General features: G+C 38.8%; 3 protein-coding genes across 6 annotated transcripts in view; 1 reads left to right on the forward strand and 2 right to left on the reverse strand.

Moving 5' to 3' along the window:
* LOC111498791 (FIP1[V]-like protein) overlaps positions 1-6,307 on the reverse strand; it is a 12,080-nt gene extending 5,773 nt beyond the window's left edge. Inside the window, exons 1-5 of the mRNA XM_023150166.1 lie at positions 5,222-6,307; positions 2,805-3,058; positions 2,144-2,270; positions 1,826-1,894; positions 1,602-1,739 (exon numbers count right to left, since the gene is read on the reverse strand). Coding sequence (XP_023005934.1) covers positions 1,602-1,739; positions 1,826-1,894; positions 2,144-2,270; positions 2,805-3,058; positions 5,222-6,157 — 1,524 coding nt within the window. The 5' untranslated portion in view covers positions 6,158-6,307. The remainder of the gene's footprint in view (positions 1-1,601; positions 1,740-1,825; positions 1,895-2,143; positions 2,271-2,804; positions 3,059-5,221) is intronic.
* A 1,293-nt stretch (positions 6,308-7,600) lies between these two features.
* Positions 7,601-9,358, reverse strand: LOC111498815 (protein RTF2 homolog). Of its 3 annotated transcripts, none has more exons than XM_023150196.1 (2): positions 7,966-9,358; positions 7,601-7,909 (listed from the first exon to the last, which is right to left on the reverse strand). In XM_023150196.1, exons 1-2 carry the CDS (start codon positions 9,109-9,111, stop codon positions 7,895-7,897), a joined length of 1,161 nt encoding a protein of 386 aa, XP_023005964.1. In that variant the 5' UTR covers positions 9,112-9,358; the 3' UTR covers positions 7,601-7,894. The 3 variants fall into 3 exon arrangements, with proteins under 3 accessions (XP_023005964.1, XP_023005967.1, XP_023005959.1); XM_023150199.1 differs by having other exon boundaries at positions 7,601-7,905; positions 7,962-9,358; XM_023150191.1 differs by having other exon boundaries at positions 7,601-9,358.
* Positions 9,359-10,495: 1,137 nt separating this feature from the next.
* LOC111465715 (transcription factor bHLH66-like) overlaps positions 10,496-12,386 on the forward strand; it is a 2,843-nt gene continuing 952 nt past the window's right edge. Inside the window, exons 1-5 of one of the 2 annotated variants that reach the window (XM_023110232.1) lie at positions 10,496-11,081; positions 11,150-11,305; positions 11,512-11,577; positions 12,005-12,070; positions 12,247-12,330. In XM_023110232.1, the coding sequence (XP_022966000.1) occupies positions 10,614-11,081; positions 11,150-11,305; positions 11,512-11,577; positions 12,005-12,070; positions 12,247-12,330 (840 nt within the window). In that variant the 5' untranslated portion in view covers positions 10,496-10,613. The remainder of the gene's footprint in view (positions 11,082-11,149; positions 11,306-11,511; positions 11,578-12,004; positions 12,071-12,246; positions 12,331-12,386) is intronic. The other variant, XM_023110240.1, reaches the window with a different exon arrangement.

Genomic DNA, 12,386 nt, shown 5'->3' on the forward strand with positions numbered 1-12,386 from the left:
AAAAAAAAAAAAACCCTTGTTGATGTTGAGCTAAAGCATCCATTTCACCACTTCGCCCATATTCAAAAGCAATAACCTAACTCCTTCACAAATTCCCTCCTCTTAACGAACTCGTCTGAGCTTAGGAAGATAATCAACTTACTGATATCCCACCTTCTACACTACCAAGCATTAGTGAAGTTTGGTTTGTCGTACCTTTGATTATGGCTATAATGGCTACTCCTATAAAGTTTTTGTGACCTTCATTGTATTGAGGCAAGATCGACCTCATAACGAAGTTAAGTGAGGGCTCTACAACCTCTAGTGATCCTTCAACCCCTTTACACACTTTTCTTCTCCCATTCACCTTCCTTCCTCATCCTCACATTCTTCTTGAGGAATCTAATCCTACAGCTCTTTATTCTTGCATCTATGGTCAGCTGGGTGTGGTTCTCCTCACCAGAAGCATAGCCCTTTCTCCCTTTGATGTTGCAATTCAACATCTAACAAGTATTTGAATGAGGTACCCCTATTTGCAATTGTAATTAGCTCCAACCCAGTCTGATCACTTTTATCACTTTGCTAGTTATTTTATTTGGCAAGCATATGCATTGGGTTTGTCAAGGTGAAGAACTAGGCCCGTTAGTGTGGAGCTACTATTCTGATCCAAATTCCTAAGCGTTCCATCTAACAAGTCTAGTAACCACTTGTCAACACTCTTAAAATGCTCCCTGAGGATGGACAGCCAAAGGCTTCTCATGCAAAGGGTCCTCTTGTGTTGACTTACAAAACCCCCTAGAAAGTGGTCTAAACCATCAATACCATGACAGCATTACACCCAACATACTCATCACTATTGACCCCATCTCTTGGGATTTTGATAAACAATTCATATCAAAATTGAGCTTCACTAAGAAAACTAGCCATGAAGATCGCATCCATTGAACACCAGAAAGTAAAATATCTTGAACCATTTTAACACACTTCATCTCCTTCTTATGCATCCAACTGAATACCCCAATTCCTCAACTACATTCGTGTGCACTTACTATTTCTCTTTCAAAGAATTTTTCCAAGGAAAAGGAATGATCAATCACTGTCCTCTTCAATGTTTACTTTCTCAGGAGTTGGTTCACGCCTTTGACTAACATTGCCAAACTCTTCACTATTGATTGTATCTTCTGAACTTCCCCAGCCATTGTTTGCAAACATCGTTCAACAGACCTGATTTGGTCAATCATCTTCTTCTCCCCTCTTAGAATGCCCAAAAAAGTGTTCTGATGCCTTAGCCAAAGTATGACAATTATATTAATAGATGAAATGGTTGACAGGCCATAAACATTATAGAGGTATGAGTATCACTGTCTCCCAAACTAAGCTACTCATCACCCCCCACCACAACAGTCAGAAATATTAACAATATTACAGACGGCCCTATGTCACTCGCACACAAAAATGCGGTCACTCATTCATATGCTCCTCCCCACCTCTGACAACTAACAAACTCAAGCACTACGTAGCTAACCTATAACTCAAGCACACGAGACTTCTACCTGCTGTATGTAAAACAGATTGAGGGTTTCCCTCTACATATCACAAGGATGATAGATCATAGTAAATACCAGAGGTGGCCGCAGACGAGCTGCTCCTTTTCCTAGATCATTTTGCAAAGCCTCAGACTTCCCAAGAGTATGTCCGTTGGAAATATCATGAATGCCTGCAGCAGCTGCTAGCTCTGGAGGCAAATCAGGATCATAGCCCTGAGAAGGAAATAAAAAAAAATGGTTAAGAGATGAAAATATGGCTTAAAGAACTCACTCCTTCCATGAACGAACCATCAACATACCTGATCTGTCCGTCCACTCTCATATACACGAATTTTGCTTTGCATAGTAGCTTCCAGGCGTAGCTGTTCCTGTATATAAAATAAAATGGGCATTACGTTGTTTTTTTTAATGGAAAGCAATTTTATTAAGAATGAGAGAATACAAAAAGGCCAAACCAAAACTGGGTAGTACAAAAAATTAGCAAAATGCCCCAACTTTCAGTAGTCAAAAGTAAATAATAAACAACGGCCAAGCACCCCAGAAGAATTGAAACACTCGCGGGGAAGGGGAGCTATAAGCCCAGAAAACGCCAAATTAAAGCAATGGTAAGCATTTACCAGCTGTTTGCAGTATCCCTTCCAGCTATCCTCATTCAGGCCAAAGTTGAAAAAGTCAGATATGTCCACTCCGTTAGATTTCCATGGTTTCTCCTCAAAACCATCAATGTCAACTTCAAAAATTGTCCTGAATTCCAAAGTTAGGATAAAAAAGTACAGCAATTAGCACAGCAGGAAATTTTGAAAGGGCTATTGAAACAAAATAAAATAATTATGAAAATGAAGGTGTCCTCATACATAAAAATTTTACGGTCATTTAGGAATGATTTAGAAATTTGTTTAAATGTATAAACTCCATTCCAGTGCAAGTAAACAAAAAAGAGAGCAAGATTATGAAGCATGTCCGATGTAACTGGGTTAAGGTCAAGCTCATGAAGCAGAAAAATATGTGAATGGCCATTCTCCCAGAAGATAAATGTGATTTGTGTTTTATGAACTGAACGGAAAGCAGGCTAAATTATACTGTTCACTCCACAAAACAAAAACATGCAAAGTTCAGTTTTACTTGCACAGGCACAACACACCAAGGTCATGTAAAAATTAAAAATTGAAAAAAAAAAAAAAAAAAAGCCAGAAATTGAAACACGCAATTGATAACAAACTAAAGCTAGCACATCATATTTCAACTCAGAACCCGTCAGTAGGCCAAGGAAAATATTACTTGTGTGAAGGCAGAGTGAACTCTAGGCCACCACCAAAACCACGCCCTCCCATACTATTGCCCCATCCAGGCATTCCGAAACCTGAATGAAAACCTTTCTGCATTGAGGCAGGATCTTTTGCTCCTGCTGGTCGCCAATCGCCTCTTCCACGACCACCAACAGGACCCATGACAGGTGGACGAGCTTGATTTGGCGTCACTCCAGGGCCAGAAGCAGGATTACCAGGAAAAGGTGCTGCACCAGGTCTCACATACTACATTTACCACCAAGAATATGGGCTTTATTATATATATAAAAATACAAAAATACAAAAACAAGCAGCAGGCAGAAAAATGCAATAAAGATTAACCATCTGCAATTGAAATCTAAAAACTACCCTCAATACAAGTGAATCCAAGATTTTCCAAAATAATCAATTATCACACACTATAAACTATACAATTTTATGCGTTCAATCTACTACAGCCAGTATTTTTGTTAGCTTTGACTGAGAAACATAATTTCCTAAAATATCCAAGTAAAATAAAAATTACATAGCAATAAACCAAGTGCTCAACGATGCAAATAGATTTTAAAAAAACAACATTCATCTAAGCTACAAAACTTGTAAAAGAAAACAAAATATTATGTTCACTTCACACAAACATAAACAACCTATATAAGATATAAAGAAGCATATCATATGTGAATGACACAAAGGAAGTGCGCTTGAAGTTGAGTAGACAGTAGGAAGCAATCAAAAAACATATAGACTGCTTCATTTTTATTGCCTAAAAACCAATCTTCTGAACAAGAACAAAAGTGATGGGGAAAAAGAAGCAACATAACAAAATACTGGCAAGCAGATATTAATATGTTATATAAGCATCAGTTACAGGAAAACTAAAATAAAATAAAATTCCTCTAGCTTTGGGGAAAAGAAGACCTAACAGTTCTATAAGACTCAAACCAATTAACTATTTGATGACTGGAGAACGATTGCTACACAGTGGTAATCTAAGCAACTTAATAAAATAACAAAAATGGCAGCAGGCTTTTGCGAATGCCCAATACAAAAATGACAGTGATTACAACAACAACAAAACAAACACACAAAAAGCAGAAATTTTGGTTGGCCACAGAAGCTTGTACTTGAAAACTAATAATAAAGACAACAATTCTTCCATTTCTCTTATTAACTTCAAGGATAGTGCTCGCTGTTCAGGACCATTTAACTTGCTCCAAATATCTATAAAATTCAATTATGACATGAGTAGAGCCAGGCGTGAGATAAATGCTCTGGTGATTTTCAATAGGAATGGTTTCCGTTCATCACTTGTGGAGGAAATAAGAAAATTAGAACCAAGCACTATGATATCCTTCAATATTATTCATGTCATGACAAGTTTCCAACACTGCTGTATATAGAAAATTGTATGTGTGATGGCAAGCACAAGAGGAACTCAGTTTTACAAGAAAGGGGAAACCGATGAATAGACAAAGTATCATCAACTAGTTCTTTGATGGCTCATTGAGGGGCTAGAAAGATGTGTAGGAAGTGTCTCAGAGATTGTAATCGTGGAACTGAAAAATGTCTCCCGCCATTCGAGTTGTAGTCCATGTCAGAGTTGCTACAGATTACAATAAACAGGATGATGATTTCGACCAGCTACTCCCCAAGTAACTATATATAATTAATCAAAAATAACGAGGGAGGTGATAACAAATCTATCCCCAGCCTAAACGAACAAGAAATCGTAAAAAAACCTTTTCCAATTGGTTTGAGTCAAGAAGGAAATTACAAACACAGATAACAAACACTATCTAGAAGCTGTGAACAAAACCAAATCGTCCACATTAGATACATTCTTAGACTTCCGATAAGAAAACCTGCAGTTTCACTTGAGATGGACCTGAAACTCCCAAAGAGTAGCACTTACCACTGCCTTTAAAATTGTGCCCAGACACTGGCTGAATAAAAGAACTTGATCTCTATGGGGGGGATGAGCCATTTATGGTTGAAGGTTTTACAGAAAGAACCCCTTGTTCTCCCAGAGAACTCGCAGTTGATTACATGATCCTTATCTTTGTCACGATGGTTATTACACATCGAACCCCAGGTATCTCATTTGGATGAAATCAAACGATCAAGTTTGCAAGGATAATCAATGATTATTTATTACTTTCGACTGATCATGAATATCATATGAATCCAATAACTTACACTGTCAATCCAAAATTTCTTATGTCAATAAGAGAGGCTAAAAGTACAATGGCTATCCAAATTAAAATAATTCAATAGTAATAGCTACATGAGTATTATTCACGTCATATGATAACAAACAAAAAATTACATTTCGATTATCAATGTCAAGCGGGAAATTACAAAACCCCATATACACTCATCACACTTCGGAAAAACAGACAATACACTAACCTTATATTGAGAATGAAAAGGACGATAACCAAAATTGCTATATCCGAGTTTTGGCGCCACAACCATCCCACCACTAGATTTTGCAGCCTCGCCCATCTCCTTTCTCTCACCATCCGCTACCGGCACTGCGTCTTCACCCCACTCTTGCTCTTCCATACCCTGATTCTGATCATTATCCCCCAAAATAACCAAAGGGCGATCATCTTCATCGTCCTCATCATCACCACCCAATCCACCTCTCTCCATTGATATAGGCCCACGATCATTATCATTCAACACAATTTGCAATTCATCCTCACTGTCACTATCCCAGTCGTCACTGCCATCACCTCGGTCTCGGGGAGCATCATTCGTTCTAAAACCTTCGACGCTCTCAAAATTTCCACCTCTCTCATGGATCGATATTCCACCGCCAGGAGACAAGCCAGGAATAACCGGCTCCATACCCACGTCGTCCTCAACCCCAACATTCTCCTCTTCAACATCAAATTTCACATCCTTATCCATCAAATTAACACCTTTCTCCAGAGCACCAACAATTCCAGATTCAACACCGAAATTCCGATCCTCCAAATCCCTACTCGGCAATTCAACATCGACAGAAGCAAAATCCTTAACTCCCTTCACCCGAGAACCCTCTCCGTCGTTTCTGGCGGCCAAATTGAGAACGAACCCAGAAGAACCAGCGGGTACAGACTCCCGAGGCGGCTGGATAGGTGGGGTTTGATTGGCGAGCTGCACCGGAACAACCGACCTGGAGTAAGAAGGTCCAAAGGGAGGAGTCTGATGGTTCTCCTGACGATTGAGATCGATCGAACGTAGAAGGGGCGGAGGGGCAGGAGAAGATTGGTGAGTCTGCGGCGCCGATGAGGAAGAAGAAGCGAAGGGTCTGAGAACATCCGTGTAGAGATCCCCGAACTCATCATCGTCCTCCATCTTTGAGAAGGGATTTCTGGGGATTCAAAGACGGAAGAGAGGAGTTTGAAGGGGAAGGGAAAGGCGCTGGTTTGGAGCTGGAGGCGAGCGTTAAGGAGTGTGCCAATGTTGGCTTTTGCTTGTCATCTTAAGACTACCCCTATACTGATTCCCCTCTCTTTCTCCCTTTGCATTAGGTTTTTTATTTTTCCCCCAACAAACCCCAGGAAAGCCCTTTTTCTTTTTTTCTTTTCCTTTTTTTAATTTTCTTCAGTTTTATTTTACCGTATACTATAAACATTCAAGTTTAAAATTATTTCATCCTTAATTTTAGTTTATATAATTTTAAATAAAGCATTAATAATCAAATTGCATAAATTATTCTTTTAATCCATATCCAAGAAAGAGACAAATTTCATTCTCTTCTAATGAGTTGAAGCTAAAACACTAATCCAAAAATATCCAACCAATTCAATTTCAAGAATAATATTAAAGATTCATAAAATGCTGAAGCTATGGTATAGATCAAAATTTTGTTGCCAATGTAATGAATTTACTCTTAGCTTTGATCTCTATCCAAGAATGCCCGATCATGATGTCGTGAAGGTACACATCAATTTACAAATTTTACCCCCAATCAACTAATATATAATAAGCATGACACCGGTAGTTCATGATGGAGGATTGGATTCAAACAAAATAAACCTAACTTTACTGAGTTCGCAAAGATATACTAGTTTCATCAACAATTTTATTCAACTGTAGTGTTGAAACCAACTTGGTTGGATGTGGATTCTATTCAAGATGCCGTAGTAGATGGAGATATATGATGAGAACAAGCTATTACACAAGTAGGAACATTCCCTTCCATCACAACTCCAAATAAGAAATCCTCTACAGTCTCAAGTTCGAAAGAATCATAGGATTTTTAAGAAAGTTCAAGCAAGAAGGGCACACTATAATTACTTATTTTGCTACAAGTTGATGTTAGCTTGCTCGGAGATCACAGCTCCAGCAGAATTTTCTGATTCAACAAAGAGAACATCAAGTTGTAAGTTAGAGACATGACATGGTAAAGAATTTTTTTTATATAAAAAAAAAAGCAATAATCTGAACAAGTACAAGCTTGGCCAGGATGAAACTTTGCCCGAACTATTAGACAGAGAGACGACTCCGACAATTATGTGTCCATGGAAAGTCGGTCATCGTTACCCATGATATTTCAGAAGAGATTGATATATACACACATAACAACCTAGAGGTACTCCTAACTATAATTGATACCAATGCATGCTTTAAGAAATATTTTGACAAAAAGAAAACTAACACTAAACGATCCTGCTCTGAAGTCCTAAATATGCAGATCAGGCACACTTCATCAGGGGTTTCATTTTAGAAACCTCAAATTTCAACTCAAACAGAGAATCATGGATTGATCAGCGCCAAACTTTCAACAATATTTACTGATCTAAAAATGTGAAACAGTTCTATTGAGTAAGTTCATGTTTGGGAGGAGTGATTTTGGAAGGACCAAAATCACTTGTGTCATTCTGAGCATGACAAAGTGGATTTGATTGTTCCAAATCACTCCCAAACATTAACAGCAGATGACAGTGAAAACTTATATATCTTACATGAATTAGAAACGATGAAGCATGAATCAACAAAGTCAAGAAAGGTCACTAAAAATGAAGGTTTGGATACAAACAATACCAAGGAGAATTGTCATAAACAAATCTTGGCAGTTCTTAACAGCAATCAATTACGACCAAGGAGAATTGTCATAAACAAATCTCGGCAGTTCTTAACAGCAATCAATTACGACCAAGGGGAAGTGATCTACAAGAATATGTCTCCTTAAAATCCGACTTCCTTGATGAGGTGAATATGGAAGCATAGACTTCTTTGGTAGCATTGGCAGGGGCCATGTCTGCTGCTTTAAATCGCTTAACAGCACCATTACTTGCCGCAACCTTTACCTGAACTCCACTATCTGGCCGCTCATGCTTCTCAGGCTTGGCTGAAATCTTACCCAAAGCCTTACCTTCAATGCCATGCTTTTTACCAGACAAACGGGATGATGCCAGATCCACACTCACATCTCCATTCATACCCACTTCCCCGGTCCTCACTTTCTTCGTCTTCTTCTCCTTTGCTTTCGTTTTCTCTTCCTCCATCCTCTCCCTCATTCTTACTACCTCCTCCTCGCTCCCATTGATCACAAACTTGTCTCTGTCCATAAACTCAGCATGACAAACAAGGCAGGAAGAAGATTTAACCTCCTTCAAGGCCTTTGCACTCAGCACGTGTCCACAAGCTCTCAGAGCAAAAAATTTGTACTTACCATTGAACTCGAGCCCAGTAATCGGGCATTGAAACCTCGCCTCTGAGATCTCATTGCCACGCGATTCTGTACCGGGAATCATCGAAAGATTTATCTTGATCATATCCTTCAAACCCTTGATATGTCCGAAACCTTTTGGCAGCTTCTTCTCCAGCAACGCGTGAACCAGCGACTCCTTGTTGAAAATATTTCCAAGCCAATCGATCACACAAGGTTCCCTCAAAGGCTCGTTAGAAAGAGCGCAGTTCAACCACTTGGATAGCCTCTGCTCGTTAGGGTCGACCTTATCGGGTTTCTTCTCTGCGTACATTTTAAGGTAGCAGTCACGGGATTCGGCCCCGGTTGCACCGCCATCACCACCGCCCCCAAGGACCCTGGTTCTTAAAATCAAGGTGGACAGAGGGGGAACTAGAGAACTGGAAATTGTGGCGGAATCGAGGAGAGGTTTCCCATTTAGGGTGAAGTAGAAAGATGAGGCTAACCGTGAAGCAGGCGCGTTGAGGAGAAGAGATAACTTAAGATCCGCGAGGGATTGGGCCGATGTTTGTGCTAGGTTCACGATTTTGGATTGAATTTGGAGGTCGGGAGAACGGACGAAGAACTGAAGACGGTGTTGATTTTTCGGATACATTGGTTAGGGTTTTGAGAATCGAAGACGATACCAACAAATTTCCGTGGCTAGTGTATCGCGATCACGATCAGAACGACGATGATTGTTGATGAAAATCTCAAGCTAGGGTTTCGATTACAATCAGAAATATCGACAATTTTCGGATTCGATGGATGAATGGGGAAGACACCGATCGTATTGAAATCCAGAAATTTCGCTTCTTTAAAAGTCTAGACCGCAAAGGATCGGAAGAAGCATATATAGAGCAAAATTTTAATATTCAAATTCAAAATACTTCAATTATCAATTTAATTTAATTTTCGAGAGCCAAATTTTATATTCATATTTTATTATTATTATTATTTATTCTTTAACAATGATATAAAATAAAATTTAAATGTAATTTTTTAAAAATAATAATAAGTAGATATTTTAAGTATTAACCCTTAATCATTTTAAGTATTAACCCCAAAATTGCATGTCCAAACTCATATTTAAACCTTTTAACTTTTGGAGTTAAGGCTTAAGACTCGACTTGACTTTTATCGAGCTTGACTTCAATGCACATTTCTCTATGGTGTGTTAGATGATGCATCATTCTCCTCGATCACATCACGATACTTGATCTATCTCGACTCTGGTGGGTATAAGTCCATAATATGTGAACCTTACCCAAAACCCAATGAACAAGAAAAGAAAGATAGGAATGTTAAGAATGGGTTAAAAATATGTAAACAAGATAAGCATGGGTGGGGTCCATTAAGGTGTGAAGAAATACTGAAATCAATCAAATGATGACAAGTGGAATATTTTTATCTGATTTTATACAAGACATGGACTTATACCTACAAATCCCAAAATATCCTCTTCTTTACCTACTTTTGAGATTTTATGTTTTTATCCCATAATTTTGAGAATATTATGTATGTAACCCATTTTAACTTCAAATCATATCCTTTTTAGTAAATTTCATCACTTCAGAATTTATGCCACGTCACGTGATTTTTTTAACAACGTGGCAGTTTGCGATGTTAAGCGGTGAGGTGGAAAATTTTGGAGTGGCCGGCGGAATTCGACCGATTGTAGGCGGAGACCACGCGAGTAGCGGGCGCGTGGTAACAAAGAGATAATTAATACTTTGCATAAAGTATTGTATTTTGTTTAATATATAATTTATTTTATACAAATTCGTTTTGAGGAAAAGCCGTCCTTGAAAAATAAAAAATATATTTTATTTTAATTATAAGCACGAAATTACTAGAAACAAAAAGGAAACATTATAAATAGTTATAGTTACATACTTTTTAGGATTATTTAAAATATAATATTATAAATGAATCTTATTAATTTGTTTTAGAATAAATAAATAATAAAAAATAGGGTGAGAAAGCAATGGTGGTGCGCCAGAGAGAAACTCCACCTTTTGCTATTTAATAATCAAACCCTCAACTCTCAACAAAGAACACCAAATTCAATTCCCTCCGCCGTCTTCTTCCTCTTCCTCCGCCACTCCGCCGGCGACGATGCAGCCCTGTAGCAGAGAAATGCAAAGCCTCAACTCTCTTTTAAACAACTCTCAAATCTCCCTTCAGGATCTCCACGGCGACGAACACCATCTGAATCCGCCGTCGGAGCAGATTCCGGGGTCTCAGCTCCACCATTTCGATCCGGTAGCCGCCGCCTCTCACGATGACTTCCTCGAGCAAATGCTCCATACAATCCCATCCTGTTCGTGGCCGGACCTCAACCCTTCAAACCCTAAATCCCCGTGGGACATTAACCCCATCAATAAGCCATCCAGAGATATCTCCGACACCTCTCCCGCTGCCAAGGCTGTCGTCATGCTCCAGCAACAGCTTCTATTGTCCAGAGGCATATCCTCTGTCGCCGATCATGGCCTCCCCCCTATGCCTCTCTCCCTTAGTAATGCCGATTTGGACCGCTCCCACAACGATATCGTCGACAGATCCTGCTTCCGGCCACCAAACTCGGTTAGTTCTGTGCTGGATCTTTCAATTCCTCGCCGGCGTTATTCATGCTTCAACACTCTGTTTTTCAGGGAGGTGGTATTCAATCGCATAGTTTCGGAGCTCAAGGAAATATGATGAATCAAGCTCCGGACGGTGGGTCCGGCGGGATTTCTCCATCTCAGCCGAAACAGAAAGTCAGAGCTCGCAGGGGCCAAGCCACTGACCCCCACAGTATCGCGGAAAGGGTAAACTAAAATTTCCCCATAATTATTCAAATCTTTAACTCTGTTTGACTAAACCCACTAAGTCATCTTCATGCTCAGTAGTTTCCGGCTGAAAAAAATGGATCGCCATTTTTCTTTGTTGTGTTCTTGTTTGTTTTGGGTTGACCCCGAATGTACGTTTGAACAGAAACATTTGGTTAATTGAATTTTTGTCTGGTTCGTGTTAGCTTCGAAGAGAGAGAATTGCAGAGAGAATGAAAGCCCTGCAAGAACTCGTTCCCAACGCAAACAAGGTCATTTCCTTCCTCCTCCTCCTCCTCCATCTTTTTTTTCTTTTTAATTTCCCTAATTAATTTATCCCGAAATTTAAGAACTCTTTACTGAGCTCAAATCGAGCCCTGCAAAACCGTAATTTAGCAAACTGATCAGGGGCATTATGGTCATTAGCGCACACAACGCGTTGACGGTGAGAAATTTATGTATTGGAAAATGAGGGACACGTGTCATCAGCGTAATGTGGCAGTTACTAACAAAATGACGAGCATGTAATTATTAGCAAAACCTTTTTTTTGTTAATAAATTTTTATGTTTGTTTCTGCTTTCGGAGAAAAAGAGGGAGGATTAAATAGCAAAAGCAAAGTTAATTAATGGGGAAATTGAAATTAATTAATTAATTAATTAATGATAATGAATCTGATTAGTTGGAGTTTGGAATTCCAGACAGATAAGGCTTCAATGCTGGATGAGATCATCGACTACGTTAAATTCCTGCAGCTCCAAGTCAAGGTTTGGCCCTGTTACCTTTAAATATAAATATATATATATATATATTTATATATATGCATAGTTTATTCTAATTATTAAATGTAATTAGTTAATATATGTATATATTGAAAAAGATTCCCTGTGCGGTATTTAATTTAATATTAAATGTAATTAATTTCTCTTATTATTCGGTGTAGGTTCTGAGCATGAGCCGGTTAGGGGGTGCAGCTGCGGTTGCTCCTCTCGTTGCTGACGTGTCCGATGAGGTCAGCTCTCTCAAAGTCAAAATTACCTCTTTTCTTTTTTCTTTTTTTTTCTTTTTTTTTTTTTTTTTTTG

The sequence above is a fragment of the Cucurbita maxima genome, unplaced genomic scaffold (assembly GCF_002738345.1).
Source record: "Cucurbita maxima cultivar Rimu unplaced genomic scaffold, Cmax_1.0 Cma_Scf00002, whole genome shotgun sequence".
In the NCBI taxonomy this organism is placed as follows: Eukaryota; Viridiplantae; Streptophyta; class Magnoliopsida; order Cucurbitales; family Cucurbitaceae; genus Cucurbita; species Cucurbita maxima.